The sequence below is a fragment of the Ammospiza nelsoni genome, chromosome 1 (assembly GCF_027579445.1).
Source record: "Ammospiza nelsoni isolate bAmmNel1 chromosome 1, bAmmNel1.pri, whole genome shotgun sequence".
Classification (NCBI taxonomy): Eukaryota; Metazoa; Chordata; class Aves; order Passeriformes; family Passerellidae; genus Ammospiza; species Ammospiza nelsoni.
In genome coordinates, this window is record NC_080633.1 from 89532335 (window position 1) to 89550550 (window position 18216).

At 41.1% G+C, this 18216-nt stretch overlaps 1 protein-coding gene across 2 annotated transcripts; it reads right to left on the reverse strand.

Annotated features, from left to right (window-relative positions):
- Window positions 1-1120: 1120 nt before the first annotated feature.
- Window positions 1121-18184, reverse strand: BAG1 (BAG cochaperone 1). 2 transcript variants are annotated; one of them, XM_059466057.1, is made up of 7 exons: window positions 17957-18181; window positions 14030-14158; window positions 13813-13895; window positions 12989-13102; window positions 12404-12511; window positions 6899-6961; window positions 1121-4498 (listed from the first exon to the last, which is right to left on the reverse strand). In XM_059466057.1, exons 1-7 carry the CDS (start codon window positions 17997-17999, stop codon window positions 4409-4411), a joined length of 630 nt encoding a protein of 209 aa, XP_059322040.1. In that variant the 5' UTR covers window positions 18000-18181; the 3' UTR covers window positions 1121-4408. The 2 variants fall into 2 exon arrangements, with proteins under 2 accessions (XP_059322040.1, XP_059322048.1); XM_059466065.1 differs by lacking the exon at window positions 12989-13102 and having other exon boundaries at window positions 17957-18184.
- Window positions 18185-18216: the final 32 nt, after the last annotated feature.

An 18216-nucleotide genomic window follows, 5' to 3' on the forward strand; every position in this document is an offset into this window, starting at 1 on the left:
CACCGTGACGCTGCCGGGAGCGCCGGGAAGGGAGGGGCGGGAAGGGATCCGTGTCCTTCCTCAGGATGTTCTTTAGTGTGTTACTGAAGAACATAGTGGATGTTCTTTAGTTAAGCCTTTGGAGCACCAACAGAGCTCCATGGACACAGCAGGCCAGCTGTGGGACACGGCTCTGAATAAGCTGCCTGAAACGTACCCCACCCCTCACGCCAAACCACCCAGATAAGTAAAAGATAATAAACATTGCATCCCATACGTCCAGATCCAGAAAAAACAGAATCACGGGGTAGGTCAGGTTGGAAGGCATCACAGTGGGTCATTTGGTCCAACCTGCCTGGCACAGGACTGTGTCCAGATGGCTCTTTAACATCTTCAATGAGGAAAACTCCACAGCCTCTCTGGACAACCTGTTCCAGTGCACGGTGTGCAACACAACCGTGTAAAGTACTTCATGTTATTTAAAAAAAAAAAAAAAAAAAAAAAAAAAAAACCAACAACCCAGCTTTTTAAAAATTCGGTGCCATTGCCAATCCTGGGAACACTGGAGGCCCCAAATCAGGCACCCTCCAGTATAGTTTTTATGAAGATCCCCCAATGCAGGGAAGAATTATGCATCTGACTCCATGGATTCAGAGGGCTAATTAATTACTATACTATACTATACTATACTATACTATACTATACTATACTATACTATACTATACTATACTATACTATACTATACTATAGAGATACATACTGTACTACATCATACTTTCTTCTTCTAACTTACTTCTAACTACTACTTACTTCTACTACTACTCTGCTCGAGAGTCCTGACCCACACACATGGATCCAATTGGTCACCTTGGGTAAACAATCTCCAGAATACATTCCACTTGCACACAAACACAGGAGCAGTAAATGAGGTAAGAATTGGTTTGATCATTCTTTTCTCTGCTTCTTCAGGAAAAACCCTGAGAGAGAGAGAATTGTCTCTCTCTGTTCAGAGAATGTGAATCCCATACTCCAGGAGGCCCCGCTCACTGTCCCGCATAGCACACACGGCAGCACCAGCCAGAGCCCTGTGTGCCTTCTCCACTAAAATACAGCCCAAATACAGAATTTAGTGACTACATCATCACCAAGGAGAGCAGAGAACTTTCCATATTTTATTTTTATCTTTTCATTTATCACAGTACAATAATGTGAGTTAACCAAAAAAAGGAAAAAAAAAAATCTAGTGCCAACTTCCACGGTGTCAAGTGCTCCACTCCAAACCATGAGTGTCCTTTAGAAGTCAAAAAGTGTTGCTCCAGGCTTACAGTGACATTACCTTCCAGAGGACTTGGTCATGGAGGTTGCCACTATAATTTTGTGCTGTTTCCAGAGAGCAACTCATCCCATGGCTCCAGACTCCACATTTCCCTGAGTCGGGTTTGGTTCTTCTCACACAAGCCCACGGGATCTGGGAGCGAAAAGGGGCCACGGGCATGTGCAATTCAATTTCCATTTTGATAAAAGACAAATCCTATGGTACATTTTGCCAGGATGGCAAATCCAAGGTCTGTAAACACAGCCAGAGCAACACAGCAACTGGAGGAAGACGATGGGATAAGTGCAACTAAGGCAAAAGGGAGTAACTTCTGTTTTGACACGATCATGGCAGATTGTTGGGCTGAGGAAACAATTCAGTAGCAAAACAGGTATCACAGTACACCTGAACTACAGAATCAGTGAGACTATCGCTTAAGCTTGATTATTTATACTTACAAACTCTGAAGAATATTTAAAATCACATCTTCCTTCCCCTTCCTCCCACAATTGCAGTCTGCTGCACTTTTGAAAAGCATAGACGCTGGCTTTTACTGAATTTAAGGCTATTCTGACAAAAAAATGTTTTCGACTCCCCTCTCCAAAACTAAGTATAAAAGTCAATTCACTCTAGAATGTCTTGGATAATTCTAAATACAACCATCTGTTCTCCAAAACAAATCAGCTCATTTTTATATTTGGAAGACAAAACAATTTATACTGCAGAAGTTGGTCTTCATACACATACTTTGTCCTGGAGACCAAACTGCTCAGCACTGCAAGGTAAATGTGGCTCAGGACACCCACCCTCTGCTGAATACAGATGTGCTGGTGGGAGAGGTTCACCATAACCCTCTCTGCCTCAGAGTACCAGACCCTCAAAAGATCTGCTCTGGAACATCCTGAAGTTAATCCACCTTGCTCTGAGACAGGCTGAAGATGTACTCACACAAGCACATCCAAGGAAGCAGCAATTTCTGGGAAAGACTGTTGGGAAGACAATGTCTGCCTGTAAATGTTCTCACCCAAGAGAGAAATCTACACAGGAACAGCAGAAATGGACACAGTCCTGGCCATGACCACAGCTCTCAGCTCTCTCCATGGGCACAGGGGCATTCTTGCTTATTGTATGTGCACCTGTGAAAGCTCAATGCATTAGAGAGCCCACATTTGGGAGGGTGAGGATCCTTTCCATCATAGGAAAGTGGTTGATTTTGCATTCCCTGAATTAGACAAGTGTTGCTGGTGGTTTGAGTAAGCTGAATCTGGTCCAGAAGCAGCCACAGGATAGGCAGGACTTCACAAAAATGACTGCAACTGATGCTTCCTCCTCTTAACCCTAAAGTGCTGAGAAAATGCAGCATGACAGACTAGTCAGCCTAGGGAAAAATCTTCCACAGTCCTACCATACCAAATCCTATCATGACAGATAAGGTTCCTAGGAGTTTAGACTATGAAATCCTCCGCAGATGCTGATAAGAGAAGAGGGAAAAAACAGAAGCTTGGAGTAACTGGTTAACAGCAAAAAACATGGCAACTCAAATCTTAGTATGGTCAACCAGCATTTTTAGACTATAAGTGACCCTTTGTAATGCACAGCTATCACTTCATTCCCTTTCAATGGCATTTTTCACTAAAAAAATGTTCCTCCAATTACGAACATCAAAGACAATACTAATAATATGTAATAATAACACTTCAGGTATTATTTAAGCTTTATAGCTTATAACAAGTTAAGATTTTTTTACATACATCTATTTTTATCTTGAAAGGACAGCTAGCCTTAAAACATATGGATAATGCCTCACTACCTAAGGGCCAATTCTAAACATTCTCAGTCTGACTCATTTGGGATAAAGAGTTTATTTCTTGCACAGAAAGAGGTTCCTTCCCAGTCCCTGCTTTGCTGGCTGCTGTGTATCTGGCTGACCTCCCAATGAGGAGCATCAGTGAAAAAGCAGCTCCTGTACATTTATGTTACCTACAGGCTGACATGCTCCACAGTCTGCTCAGAGCCTCTGAGCAACCACTGCAAAGTTGGCTGCACCCACTCAAATTTGTGTCTCCTGCAAAAGCTGACTCCTCACCTAGCAGAGAAGGTTAAGCACAGTGCATATGTGACTGCAAGACTCAGCCATAACCCTCACACAGACGGCATTGCTAAAATAAACCTGTGTCTCTTTGCAACATGTTATAAAAATTCACTGATTGCCCAAACAGACTGGAATAATCACTGCATTTTCCCATTAAATATAGCATCATGAATTCAGTAAATTCAGAAAAAAGTATTAAAAAACCCTTTCAAAATAGCTCCTCAGTTATACCTTGCTTGAACTGAACCCTTGGTATTTGAGCAGCATGAGTAATCTCATTTAATTTCTCAACTCAAGACAGAACACAAATAATAAAAATACAAATAATCTATAAAAACCACAGTACATCAGAAATCTGTGTAAAAAACATACATCTGTATCAAGGAGCTCAGTAACAACTTAAAGCACCACTCAAAATTAAGTACCATACATGTTACAGTACATTCCATTTATTATGACAATTTAAGGCTAAAATAGGTACGACTCCCTTATAGTCAAGCTTTCTTATATTTATAAATGCATACAAACATTAAGTAGATACAAATGTGTAGGGGTTTTTTATTGCTCTGAACTGTCTACTAGAATGTTCAGCTTTTCCAGATGTTGTCTCAGTTTGCCTTTTTCAATCTAGCTGTAGTCCTACAACTGCAACTTATGGCACTTGTTCGATTATAGACCTTCTTTGATTTGAGCTGTAAATAAATTCAAAGATATATCAGACAAAACTGCCCACCACTGAAAACTTCATAACTTAGTTAACTAAACTATCTTATTGTCCATAAGATACACAATTCACAAAGATTAGCTCAGCCATTCTTCAGGAAGGATTTCTTTTCAAAATAATAGTTCTAACCAAGAGGCAAACGACAACCAGCAAGAAATGATTGACTGGTGCCAGTCTAACAGACTGGGCTTTGAGGAAAAAAAAAAAAAGGAAGCTGGATATGTGCTCCAAAACAAAGAGCAAACTTTTCTTCTTGCTCATAGAGCAATTATGTTTCCTAATTATGTAAGGCGACGCCTCATTCTGCCAGTGCCAAATTCTTTGACTGCAGCTTGTCCATTTCTTGGCCAATGTTCCCTTCAATGGTATCACACTGGGCAAGAAAAACCTAAGAATAAAAAACAAACAAATATTATTGGATACAAATTGGCACAGGGAAGTGTTTCTGAAGAACTGAAAGTGCAGTTTCCATAGTGAATTTGAAGATGTCAACTCAACAGCCACTTTCCAGTTGTTTTGGTAATAGCTTATGCACACCTGGATTTACCCGGAACCCAACAGAAACATGACACTGGATAAGGCTAATAAGGATAACAGCATGGCTGCCCACCACCACCAGTCCTGATGCTGAGGAATTTTCACTTCATCCAAAGTTCATGAACAACAATAGGAAACACAAAGGTTCAGACAACTTAGTCCTTCATTCAGTTTGGAACATGACTTCTAAGCTCCTCTCTAACACATCCTTTTGAGGCCAAGGCTGGCACAAACCTGCTCAGTCAAATTTAAAACAAGCTTTCATTAAACCAAGATCTTTTCTACTTCTTAAGACTACAAGGCATCATTGAACCTTTATCTTCATCAGTAGCTGGTGTTCCTCAAAAGACAGAAGGCTCCATTCCAAGAAAAGGAGTCCACAGAACCTTACGCTTTCTTAGAACCTGCCCACGAGTTCTCACAAGTAGAGTAACACACAGAGAGGAACTGGCAGCCAGCAGCCCCTGGTCACTTTGCTCGGCCTGTACACAGCACAACATGACAACACTTTAAGTCAGTAAACTGTTTTAGGTCAGCCCCAAGGTATGCAAGTACAGTGCACTTCCTGAGAAAGATTCTCCCATTTGCTCTTCATGTCTCGCCTTTGTTTTTGCTACGTCTGCACCACACTCTGACAGTCAAACGAGACATTTCATGTTATTAAATTGACAGTAAGAAAGCACTTTCCTTCTAGAGCAGCAAACTGCTGTGCCATGTGAATGTTCCTCAACCATCACACTGCTTTGAATCATCTGTTTACAACCAATCCCTCGAGCTATCCATCAACTCACATCGGTAAGAACTTGAGGGATGAAAAAGTGAAAGTGGTAACAAACTGCAGTTGAGGGCTGCTACTCTTTCATATTTATCTTCCCACCCTGAAGATGCCATCAGTAGAAGGCAGTTAATAGCTCCCCCTTGCTTTCATGGATACTTCAGAATAATAAGCCTAACTTGCCACTGTTTTCTTGTTCTTGCTCTGGAAAAACAAACTGCTGTTGACAGCTCTGGTCTTAAACCCCTTAGGACTCTTCTGGAGTCCTCAAAGGGTTCATAACCCAGAGCTGCACAATGCTGTGCACATAAAAGCACATAAATAATTCTGATCTCTGCTCAACAGAACCCCTTTTATGCTTTAACAGCAATTCTTAAACAAAGCCCCACTTCTGCTGTAACTTCACCCAAGAGTGGAGATCCAGTAGCTTCCACAAAGTTGATAGCCATCACTCTATTACAAGTTTTGCTGCCTTGGTTAGGCACATGGAATCAAGAGTGTGTTCAGAACCCCCACATAATACAGCCACGCCAGCAATCACCTTCATTGCCATTTGCATTACCCAAACTTATCACAATAACTGAGTACAAAGTGCTTTGTCCCTGAAGCAGTAACTAAAACCATTTCTCCTATAAAGTATTTCTTGGTGGGCCTTCCTCTAAAATAGATGGCTATTCTAAATGGGTGGTATTTAATAAGGGAGGTATTTAATAAGGTTACAGTAAAAGACAAAATCATTCAACTCTATATATGAATGCAAAGTAGTTCCACAAACAATTTTTAGGAGCCCATCCTGGCACTAACGTTAGCACAACAGAAATAAAAACAGTAATACATGTAGCGTTACCATTCATCTATGTAAGTTTGAGTGGAGGGAGCTGAATTCCAGTATTTACTAACAAACCTTCAGTTCAAGGTCTCTAAGAAAACAATGCCTAGGAATTTACAAGCATCATACCACAGCAAAGCCATTAAATCCTCCATGCCCAGCACAGCTACTCTGCTGTACAGATCTCAAAGACCTACTCTCCAAAGAAAGTTGGTGCATTGCAGTATAAGCTAAATTTTCCAAAGAACACCTCTGGCAAGGTCAGGAGTAGGTCAGCAGGAGTTACAGTTAGCTGCATCCTTGTGCCCAGACCTCAGTCATTACTCCAGTCCATCAAGATTCAAAAAAGGAGGAATGATCAATCCCATTGTCTTTACAAATTATCAGGATTATTTCATATCATCAGACAGCCATAAGACAAACCATTAATGTAAATGACAAAGATTATCTGAAAACAGCATGACCTATGAAAATCTGTATTTTGTGTGCTATTTTATAAAGATATTAAATACCTCTCAAAGGAAGGTCATACACAATACCGATGTAAGAGCAAACACTGAAAAAAATCTAAGCAGCTCACTTTCACAAACTCTTGGCATACAAGTGCCCAGCATTTATGGAAGAAAAAAAAAAGTAAGAAAACTCACCTGGACCCTCTTCACTAACCCCTTCTTTTTCAGTTTGCAGTCACTGAAATTCTCTGGCAGATTCTGCAGTAAAATAAGCAAACAAGTTGATGCAGGTTAATGCTGAAATGAACAAATTAGACTTACAGCAAGAACTGGAATTATCAAAGAATCCTCTGAATGGATATCCTGCAAATTCCATGCCTGCTCAGTAAGGATGATTACACAGCAAAGAATATATAAGAAAAAGTTATCAAAAAGCCAGGGATGCAGCATGCTGACTGCAAAGAACAGAGACAGCAAACCTACCATGTGTCTTTAGGGAATATACAGCAACAGACTATACACACTGCTTTTTCTGCTGTGGTGTGTGTTAACTGTTCTTCAAAGCTTTTTCAGAGATTATAACATGAACAAATTTCTTACAAATACATTTACTCAATCACTTGCCATCACTGGAATGTATCATTAGTAATGCAGCCATTGCCAGGCTGAGCTGTACATCTGATCATCCCTGCAATGTACTGAGGGAAGGCAACAGATGTGAAGTGTTACACAATGTCAGCTTTTCACTAAATTCAAACTGCATCATTTTCTGTACTCCTGCCACCCATTATGTTCATGTATGTCATCCTGGCAAGTGCTACATGCTTTGTACTTTTTGAGCTATGTGAAACTGGGGTGTTGCTGAGGAATGGTGCTTATAAATGGTTCTTATAAACACTGTGTTCTCACTGGTGAAAATGCATAAAAATCTTGTGAGTTTCTCACTAGTTTACCTTTTATTTTCCATCCTAACTCCAGACCAAGAACACAGGGAAACAAAGAACAGGTTTTCCTAACCTAATCTGTTTCATTTCACCAAAATGTGAACACAGCTGCAAGGTTTAGATACATAAGCCTTTGTAAAAATCAAAATACAAACAACAACAACAACAACAAAAGGTGCTCTTTTCTTTTATTGTTCAGACAAATGGATTCTACTCTCCATGTTTGCTGCCCATGCTGTGTGCACTGGTGTGAGGCACTTCAGCTGAGCTGTGGGCTGTGTCACCTCCCTGTGGGAACACTCCTTATCTCCTCAGAGGTATTCCACTGGTGTTTCCCTCTTGAGCCCTAACAGCATGATGGCTAGAGTACAAAGCTACTACAACCCAGTTTCTATTACTGAAACTGGGTAGGAAAGTAACAAAAAACTGTAGTCAGCACAGAGGCTAAGGGGGGATGAAGTGGAGGATGGAGCAGGGTGGAAAGTATGGAAAATTATAGGGAGAAAATGCAGTTGCTGCTCCCTGGATGGAATATGGACAGCATGCCTGACTTCCCACAAATGATACACACTAAGGGGGCCCAAAGAGAGGGTGGACTGGAGACACCATGGCCAGGGTCTGTCCAAAAGGATTTTGGGGGAAGAAAGGATTTTGGGGCAAGAGGGGGAACATGGCTGATAAGCCATGTAACAGCTGTCAGCCAAGGAAGGAAAAAGATTTCCTGCTGTTGAACCAGCAACTGTGGCAAAACCACAGGCCCACCTCCATTCCAAAGTTTACCTTGGATGCAAGACTGATGTATGGCTCCAGCCTCAAAGGTCACCTCAGATGTAATACTGACATTACCCACCTCCAAATGCAACCACCCCCCACTGAACATGATGCATGACTAGAGTCACTCTAGCTCCACCTGAACATAAAAATAGTGTAAGAGTAAGTTAAAAATGGCATAAATAGAGGGAAGACTCCATTATTGGGGATTAGAGCTGGTTAGTATATTGTTTTAAGTACATTTTTGCAGCCAGCAATCCTGTCAAGAGTTTTCTATTGTATTAATAAAGGAGGGCTATTCCATAAACTGGTAAAGTGAGTCCTTCAAGGGCACTTAGAGTCATTGGCAGCAGGTAACATATTTGACTGTGGATAACCAGGAGGGGGTCCCTGTTATGCTGTTGTGTCCTGAATTTGTCCCTGAATCCATGGGTCCAGGAGGGCCCTCTCTGTTTGCATGTGACCCCAAGCAGGTCAGCTGAACCACACTCCCATCAAGCGGGCTGCTCAGGGAAGGGTAACAGGGCACTGACAGACTGGTGGGGCACAAGGGTCTCAGGTAACCTGGGGCACTGACACACAAATCAGACTGAAAGGGCTGGAGGAAACCTCCCCTTTCACATGACAATGTCCTTGAGCTTTAGAAATACCTTTCTCTGAAGATCTGATTTCATGTTTACAATTCATACTAAGAGATTAAAGTATTATAGTAAGAAATGCTTATCACATTTTTATTGATTCAGATAAATTCGAAAAGTTTAGTAATAGGATCTCATCTTATTGAAAGTGGAAAAACTTCCCAGATGTCTGGAAAATATTTGTTACAGGAAGAGTGGTGTGGTTTTTTCAGAATACTTCTGTCTTTTAATCCCTGAAATGTTAATTTCATATGGATTTATCCAATAACAAGTATAGCAGACACAAGGTGACAGTGAAATTTCATCAGAACACCTTGTTAATTTAAGTAAATTCTGCAGAGGAATTTCAAAAAATCTTCAGGAAAGGAGGATGGGCCACCAGAGCACAACTATGAGTCAGTAGTGCTATCAATGTCTTCAATACTGATAGATGCAATTTGACAGATTTGTTGTGAATTTATGTTAACAAAATCAGTGACTAGTATTTCAGAAGAGAAAGCTTTTTTCAATTCTTAAAACAATCTGTTCTCTGCAATATTGTCTTTCTAGATTAAAAAATCTGCCATTTAATAGGAGACCATCTTGAGGACAAAGTGAGTGCTCACACTGCAATATTGGTGAAAACAGAGCTGGTTCACAGGTACTTACTGTCATGACTGTGGATTCAAATTTTCCTACTGATCTCAGAAAAACTTTGTTTTTTCTTGAAAAAGCCTTTCAGGTATTTAAAAAACTGGTCCAGATGACCAAGTAAAGCATTACCTATATTCTTCTCACTGAGATTTGTAATAAGTAATGTACTTTGACTTCTATTCCTGGACCAGTTGTTTTAACTGATGAAATAAATAGCACGTCTGTGAATGCACACAAACAAATTTTCGAGTATTGAACAAGACTCAACTGCCTTCTTCCTGAAGAAAGCTTCTAAGATCTGTGGCTTATGGTAATGTCTGACTGTGTCAGACAAATTAAAATTTTGTAAGACGCCATGAAAGCAATAGCTATTTAAACACATTTATGTTACAATGCTTAAGCTACAGATGCTCTACCCAAAAGCATCCCTTCAGGATGTTTCTTTCACACCTCTGGCAGTGACAACATTGTATTTTTTCTCTCACAACCCCCTACTGTAAGATTATAAAGTTACTTCTCCACCTTCTAAATCCCATCTTTTAAATTCACAATTGTTGAATGCATGGTGTCTAGTAAAAGTATTTAGTTCCAAACTCAGCTCCTCTAATTAATGAGCTTGTCTGCTACCAGTAAGAGTCATATTCCTAGAACAGAAAGAAAACAATATGCAGGTTTCCTCACCCTTATCTCTCTGTAAGCAACCAAATCTCATTTTGCATATGTGAGTGATCCAAATAACACACAGCAGCTGAGACACCTTAATGAGTTGTGACAATTCTGCCAAAGAAAAAAGCTGGAATATTTATAGTGCGAGCTTGCTGGTATGTTTGATTTCTACAATGCATCATCCATTCTTCTCAGTCAGTCACATTTTTCCCTCTGAATTTTTTAACATGCTGTTGACTCAATCAACAGCACCTCTACATGCTCAGTAGCATTTCACAGATGTGTCACAACTAGCTTTTTACTTGGCTGCTGGAAAGAATGCTAATTACTTGTATAAACCAATTTTACAATAAGATAAAATACTGCTTTGCATTTCTATTTGCCATTTTCTACTTCAGTGGAAGTCATTTACTGCTCATACACATCCCTCACTACCAGTCTGTACTGCTGCCTCCATACAGTGCACAACCAGAGTGCAGCTGAGGGCTGCCTCAGTAAGTTGGTGCTTGTTCATCTGACCTGGTGTGACACCAGCACTCTGAACTCCCACGTTTTATGTAAAGATTCCATCCACCTACACGTATTTCATCTGCAAGATTGCACATTAGTCCAGTTTTCATGACAAGTCTCACAGTCAGCTTTATATATTAAAAGAAATAAATATGTGCAATGTAACGGCAATCACTGGCAATCCAAACCTTTACTTCTTAAAAAAAAAACCCAAAAAACAACCCAACTTTTCAATGTAAAATGTCAGATGAAACAATTACTACAGATTTTGGAAGGAATTACTTGTAATTAGTCTTAGCTGTGGCTGCTCCACTTTCTCAAGAAATGAAGTACAAAAACTCCATTATTTCCCAAATCTAAACACCAAGTCACTGACTATAAGTCTTCTAAAACATGGCACTAGACCTAAAATTCCTTGTTCAGTACTATTTAGGGTATTTTGGATAAGGAGATACAGCACAGCATGCTTTCTGTTTAAACCACACAAAAAGGTAACAGAAGGAAAAGTAAACTTGGGAAATTGAGTTTGGATTATTCAGAAAGCAGTGAAACAGTTTTACAAGGCTGCCTGCTAGGTTCCAGAGCTGCAACCTAAATACAAGTACTGAGTTTTTTTCTGAATAGGATTTGGTATCAAAACTTGAAGGGATCAGAAATAAGCTTTAACTCCATCCAATTGAGACAGTTCAGCTGTTGTCACCTTACCGATATTTTCATGACAACACATCTGACCTGCCACTTCAAGCAGGAAATCAGTTATATGAAGTCTTTATGTCTAACAGCATTCAGTAACTGTCAGCATAATATTCTCCTTTATGTGAGGCACAAAAGGAAACAAATTTGAAGACTTAAAAATACTTAGAATACAGCAATTTTTAAAAAAGTATTTAGAACTGTTGGCTATAACAAGCAGCCAAGACTATATTATCATCATAGGCTCACAATACAAAAGCAGGAAATTAGTTAGTAAGCTTCCCACCATTCCCAGGAACACATCCATATTACATAGCATTTGATGATGGCCAGTTCAAATTATCACTCTGATTTAGTCCACTGCTGAACTTTTACAAAGAGTCCATCAAGTTAAATTACATTTGTTTCATCAGTTATAGGTATTTGCATAGCATATTTCTGAAAAAAAAACCAACCTAATAGAAAGTCACTGTACCAAGGAGGAGACCCAAAGACACGACTACCACAGAAAAGCAGCATTCTCCTTCATAGCAGACTATTATGATCTTGATATGCAACATAATTATATAATGAGGCTTACAGAGAACAACCAGCAGACAGAGAAACCAAGTAAGGAAATACACTGGCTGGGGCAATTTTCTATTTATCTCTGTACCTTATTCTCATCTAGCTCTGAGCTACATGACACAGGAAGATATATATTGTACTCTGGAAATGTAATGTAAGGTTATGATCCACTAATGACTGTGAAGCATTTGGATAGTCAAAAAGAAATTTCTTAGTACATTAAAATATCCAGTAAGTTTCTGTTGGGATTTGACTCTCTTCTGTGGTTAGTTACTTACAATGGCATCAATCTGTTCAAGGGTCTTCATGAACTGCTCTGCAGTTCCTTTTATCCTCTTGTCCAGCTGTTTTAGTGCTTCTGCTTGGAGATCCTTAGCTAAAAATCCCTGAAGAAGAAAAAACAAAATTATTCTATACCCTACACAATACTCATCTAAGAAAAACTGTCAATCCACAAGAGCAGAAAACATATTTTACTATTTCTGTATTTCCAAGCATGATAGGGACTCCAATCTTAATCTGTATTCTTCTGTATTTTATCAATTCTTGACACAGTAAATGTAAGATCTGTTAGGTTTACTAAAATGATAAACATCTAATAGACCTTCTTATTCCAGATATATGTAAGTTATCCCATATGAAACAATATTTACTTTTTTCCAAACATTGCCATGTCTCTATTTTGCAAACTCATAAATGGCATTTGGAATTCACTAAGAATTATTACTGACTCTTGGACATTTAGGACGGGCAGCTATTACTGACTACTCAAAACCTCCAAACTGTTTTGTCTGGGTTTTTTTACATAGAAATACCTACTAAATTGCTTTGTAAAGATATAAAGTGATACAAAACTGGCATACCTTCTGGATACTTGTGAACTCTTTATTAACTTCCTCTAACTTATTAGCTATTTGCTCCACTGACTTCTCCAAATCTTTTAACTTCTTTAATTCAGCCTCTTCTTCTGGACTATTCTGTGTATTCAAAAGTACAACATTCACAACTAAGGAACAAATAAAGATACAATGCAGCTAAAAAATAGCAGTGCTGATACAGACAAATGTTTCTGAGGTTTTAGAATACACACTACACTGTGGCTATTCTTTCCATATTTAAATAACTACCAAATCTGCTTCTTCCAAAGCTTAATTACAAATACATTTCAATCAGCAATGTATATAAACACAATTAATGAGATTAATTTGAAGGAAAAAGGAGAAGTGCAATTTTTGTTTCTTTTTGTCAACTTATAATTTCTAAAGTATAGGCAATATTTACATCATAAGATTATTACCTCATCCTCAATTTGCAAAACCAGCAACAAATCATGTCACAAGAAATAACCTAGAGGATCAAGGCTCAGTAGCTACAGTTGGGAAAGTGTTTTTTAAACCAGAAAAATAAGATGAGCAGATAATGTCATCAGTGCACAGAAAGCTCATGAGCACTGACCACAGATTAGGCAGAGTCCTGTCAATAATGTAAAGCAGAAGGCAGTCAATAATGTAATCTCAGAAAAGTACAAACTGCAGTTGTTTGCAGTGTAATATGAGACTGAACTCAATTTTGTGGATAGGTATACAAAATTAAGTTACTGCTCCAGCTTGTTTCTGTGTCCAGCAGCTGACTTAGTGACAAAAATGATGATAGCTTAAGGGGAAAAAAGGTCCAAAAGCATGCTTACCCTTTTCCCAATCAACATGACTTTGCAACCATTTTTAACACCAAGTGCTGATAATGGTTGTTCCAATTCTTTCAGAGACTTTCCTAAATGAAGAACAAGGGAGGAAAAAACAGTTTAAGTACAGTTGGTGGCATAAGAATTTTTTTAAGACATTCAAAACATGAACACCTGATGAAAGCTCATAATCTATAAGAAACATGGCAGATTTAGAAGTTACCTTTGTATATCAGTTTCTGAAAAGGAACTGGAACCCCAGTGACTTGTTCAATAAGCACAGCCATGTCTTGTAGTGTAGGTTCACCACCTTCTCGTTGGGAAGCAACCTGAATACTGTGCTTTTCATTGCCTAGTAGAAAAACAGAGTAACAGTAACACTTATTGTAACCTAGAAAATATTCCAGAGAGAATCCATCTCTAATACTTATTACCATTAATGCAGAAAGTTCTCAAAGGACAGGCTCTCATGTAGAATCAAATTATTCTACCACACTCTTGAAGTGACTGACCTCAGCTGAAAATTTTGGTTTACACTGGAATAATCTGAAGAGTTCAATGGGGTGTATTTTACTGGCATAATTTAGGTCCTGCTAAATATTATTCCCTATTTCTTTTTAGAAGTACAGATGGTGTGCAGACATCTCACAAGCTAAAGCATGAAAGCCCACACCATCCTGATGTATCCCATTTCCTACTTGAGTCTTTGGTATCTGAGACAATTATCACTTCCTTTGCTCCCTTCTTCTCAAACATGAGAAACAAGCAATCATTGTCTACCCTGTTTCATCTCCACCACCAAGCAGAGAGAATTCTCAGAGTACAAAAACTGCTTCTCCCCATATACTACTGATAAGCAGACATAACCACTTGTAGAAGTCCCAGCTTATCTGTCACCTTCCACTTCCTATTCAGACTCCCAAAGATTAACTTGCATGCAAACAGGAGGTAGTTCTTAGGGGAAGAAAGGAGTATGCCTACTAATCTCTGCTTTGCAACAGACCCTTTCTACCACCCTCTGCTCCCACACACATCAAGTCTGTCAATCTGAAAGCACCCACAGGAATCAACCACCTCTGGCTGCAAGGGAAATCAAAACAGACATTTTTTACTCTGCAGGAAGAGAGAACTTAACACATACAACAGAAGAAAAACCATACTCACACCACTAATTTAAAATGCACATATCTTTAAAAAGGAGAGTGCTAGAAAAATTGATTTTAAAATGCTCCAGACTCCCACAGTCACATGACAAGTGACACTATATCCTCAAATATTTTAAAACTTCAACAAAATTTGTTATTCCAAGACAATTTTAAGCTTAAAATCACATTATGCCCCTCTCACCCAAGCACTTTCCATAAACAGCCCTTCTTATCAGTTTGTTTTGGGAAAAAAAAAAAAAAAACACAACCTCAATACATTTCAAAAGGTCATTTTGATATATACAACTGCTTTGTATAAGGGCTCTGCCCATGAGCAATTGAAAGAAAAAAGAAAAAAAACAAACACTAACTGAGGGAAAAAACAGATGAAGCTTGTGTAACAATAGAACCAGTTTAATTACAAATTATGAGCACCACTTTGTACAGACTGTAAACAAATTTTACTGTAAATTCACAGCAGAGTGAAATCACCATAAGAAACAACTCATGGGTTGCTCCAGGTGCCAGAGCTGAGATTCCCCTGCAGCCCACAGTGAAGCCCATGGTGAAGCAGCTGTGCCCCTGCAACCCATGGAGGATCCCACAGCAGAGAACGTGGACGCCTGAAGGAGGCTGTGACCCTGTGGGAAGCCTGTGCTGGGGACCTGCAGAGCCATGGAGAAAGGAGCCCATGCTGAAGCAGGTTTGTTGGTAGGACTTGTCACCCTGTGGGGGATGCACACTGGAGCAGTCTGTTCCTGAAGCACTGCAATCCATAAGAGGAACCCATGCTGGAGCAGGGGAAAAGTGTGAGGAGCCCTCCCCCTGGGGAGGAAGGAGCAGCAGAGACAAAGTGTGATGAACTGACCAGAGCCCCATTCCCCTGCACTGCTCAGGCAGGAGGAATCCGAGAATTCAGGAGGAAAGTTAAGCCCAGGGGAAAAGTCATTTTTTCTCTTTTAGTGCTCATTGTTCTACTCTGATTTGAATGTTAATAAACTACACGTCCCCAAGTTAAGTCTGTTCTGCTCATGACCTGGTGAGTGCTCTCTCCCTGCCCTTCTCTCAAGCCACGAGCCTTCTGTTGTCTTTTCTGTCCCCTGCCCAGCTGAGGAGGGCAGTGACAGAACGGACAGAAAGTGTGGTGTGATGTCTGCCCACCTCACTTGCAGACTGTCAAGTCACACATGTGGGTCTACTGTCAGTTCTGTTTCTCAGCCGTAAATCCCATCTTTCCCCACTTCCACACGTGCACACCAAACTTTACTAAAAATGTTCTGTGCAAAGTGGTCAAGCCCCACATCTGACGGCTGCAGGTGTAAATCACACAGATGAAGCCCAAGCTGAACAAAGAATTCTGTTTGCTGTCAGTTAATGACAAAGTCATTATCAGCTAAGAAAACAATTGGAAAGACAAAAACATTCTCAGACTGTTGCCAAACAGCAAGACATTGCAATTATAAATATGTCAAACCATTAAACTGCTGACATTGCAAAATGAAAGCCCCTCAGATCAAATGGAACTCTCTGAAGGCACCAGTGAGCACATGAATCGTGATGACTCAAATAAATTATTCCACAAATTCCTCACCAAAGGCTCTTAAATAAAACTGCCAGGTGATAAAAGAAACATTTTAACAAAACAATTTGAAACACAATTTGAAAACACAAATGAGCAATCAGAAATAAACAATAAGCTTTAGAGATAGAAACAACATTACCAACATAGTGCAAAAGAAACAAAGGCAGAATTTATTATTCAATTTTTTTAAATACAATGAAAAATTACTAAGTTTTGCTAAGAAAACTCAGCAGAACATCTTGCTGATTTAATACCTTACTATCTTCTTCATTCCTCCTATTGTCTCACTTAGATCCACTTCAAAATTTAACCACGGTGCTTCCCATCTTATTTTTAAGAACTGCACAGTCCAAGCTATTCTCAGTCCTTTACAGTAAGGTTTTATATTTGTTTATAGACACATCTTCCCCTCCACCTTCTTCTCCCTCCTCTGGTTTTTCTTTTCAAGGGGGGGAAGAAAGCCACCTCAGCTGGCCTTTGAGTGACCCATTCCATCAGGTCAGCACCCACCTGTCCTACCAAAGAAACCACTCTCTGTTGCAGCCTCGCAGCTCACCAGGTGCCAACATCCAAGCCTCTTCAACCAACCAGAAGACAGACTTGGGTAGCACCTGCTTTTAACATGCCTATGCTGACTCCAGCAATATATTTCATCTAAATGAAGATTACCCAAACAGCAGAATCACAGTATGGATCAGCTTGAACCCACAATGGGTCATCTGGCCCAACTTCCCTGCTAAGCAGGGTCATCCTAGACCACATGGAGCACATGGCACAGGATTGTATCCAGAGAGTTCTTGAATACTTCCAGTGAGGGAGACTGTACAACCTTTCTGGGCTAGTTGTACCAAGGCACAGTCACTCCAACAATAAAGAAGTTCTTCCTCATATTCAGGTGGAACTTCGTATGCATCAGTTTCTGCCCATTGCCTCTTGTGCTATTGCCGAGTACCACCGAGAAGAGCCTGACTCCATCTTCTCGGCATCCCCCCTTCAGATATTCATTCACATCAATGAGATCCCCTCTGCCATCTCTCCTCGAGGCTGAACAGGCCCGGCTCCCTCACCTCCTCCTTTTAGGAGAGATGCTGCTGCAGTTCCCCCAAGATCCGACCTGTGCGAGGGCCGCCGTGCCACCTGTTCCCCCCACCACCCTCGCAGCCCACCTACGCCCGCGCTCCGGCTGGAGCAGACCCTGGCAGGCCGTGCCCAGTAAGGAGCGAAGCCTCACGGCACAGCCCGGACGGACCCCGGGCTGAGCGGGCCCGGGCCGCGCCCCGCCGAGGCCGCCCCCGCCCGCCCGCAGTGCCCGGTGCCGCTCCGGGCCGGGCCGGGATGGCGGGCAGAGGGGCGGGGAAGGGCCGGGAGCGGCCCAGCGGCCGGAGCTGCAGCCCCGCCCGCTGCCCCTGCCCCGGGCGCTTACTGTAAGTGACGGTGACGGTCACCGGGGCTCCGGGCGCCGCCATCTCGCCCCGCCGCAGGAACCGTCGGCGGCGCTGCCGGGGCGCGCCCGGAGCGCGTCACTTCCGCAGCAGGAGCACGGGAATGCCGCTATCCCGGCCGCGCTCCCGGCCCCACCGCCCCGCCGCTCCCGGCAGCAGCAGCAGGGACACGGACACGGCCGAGGCGAGAACGGGACCGGCCCTTCCCCGTCCCCAACCAGGCCCCGCCTCTGGAGAGCCC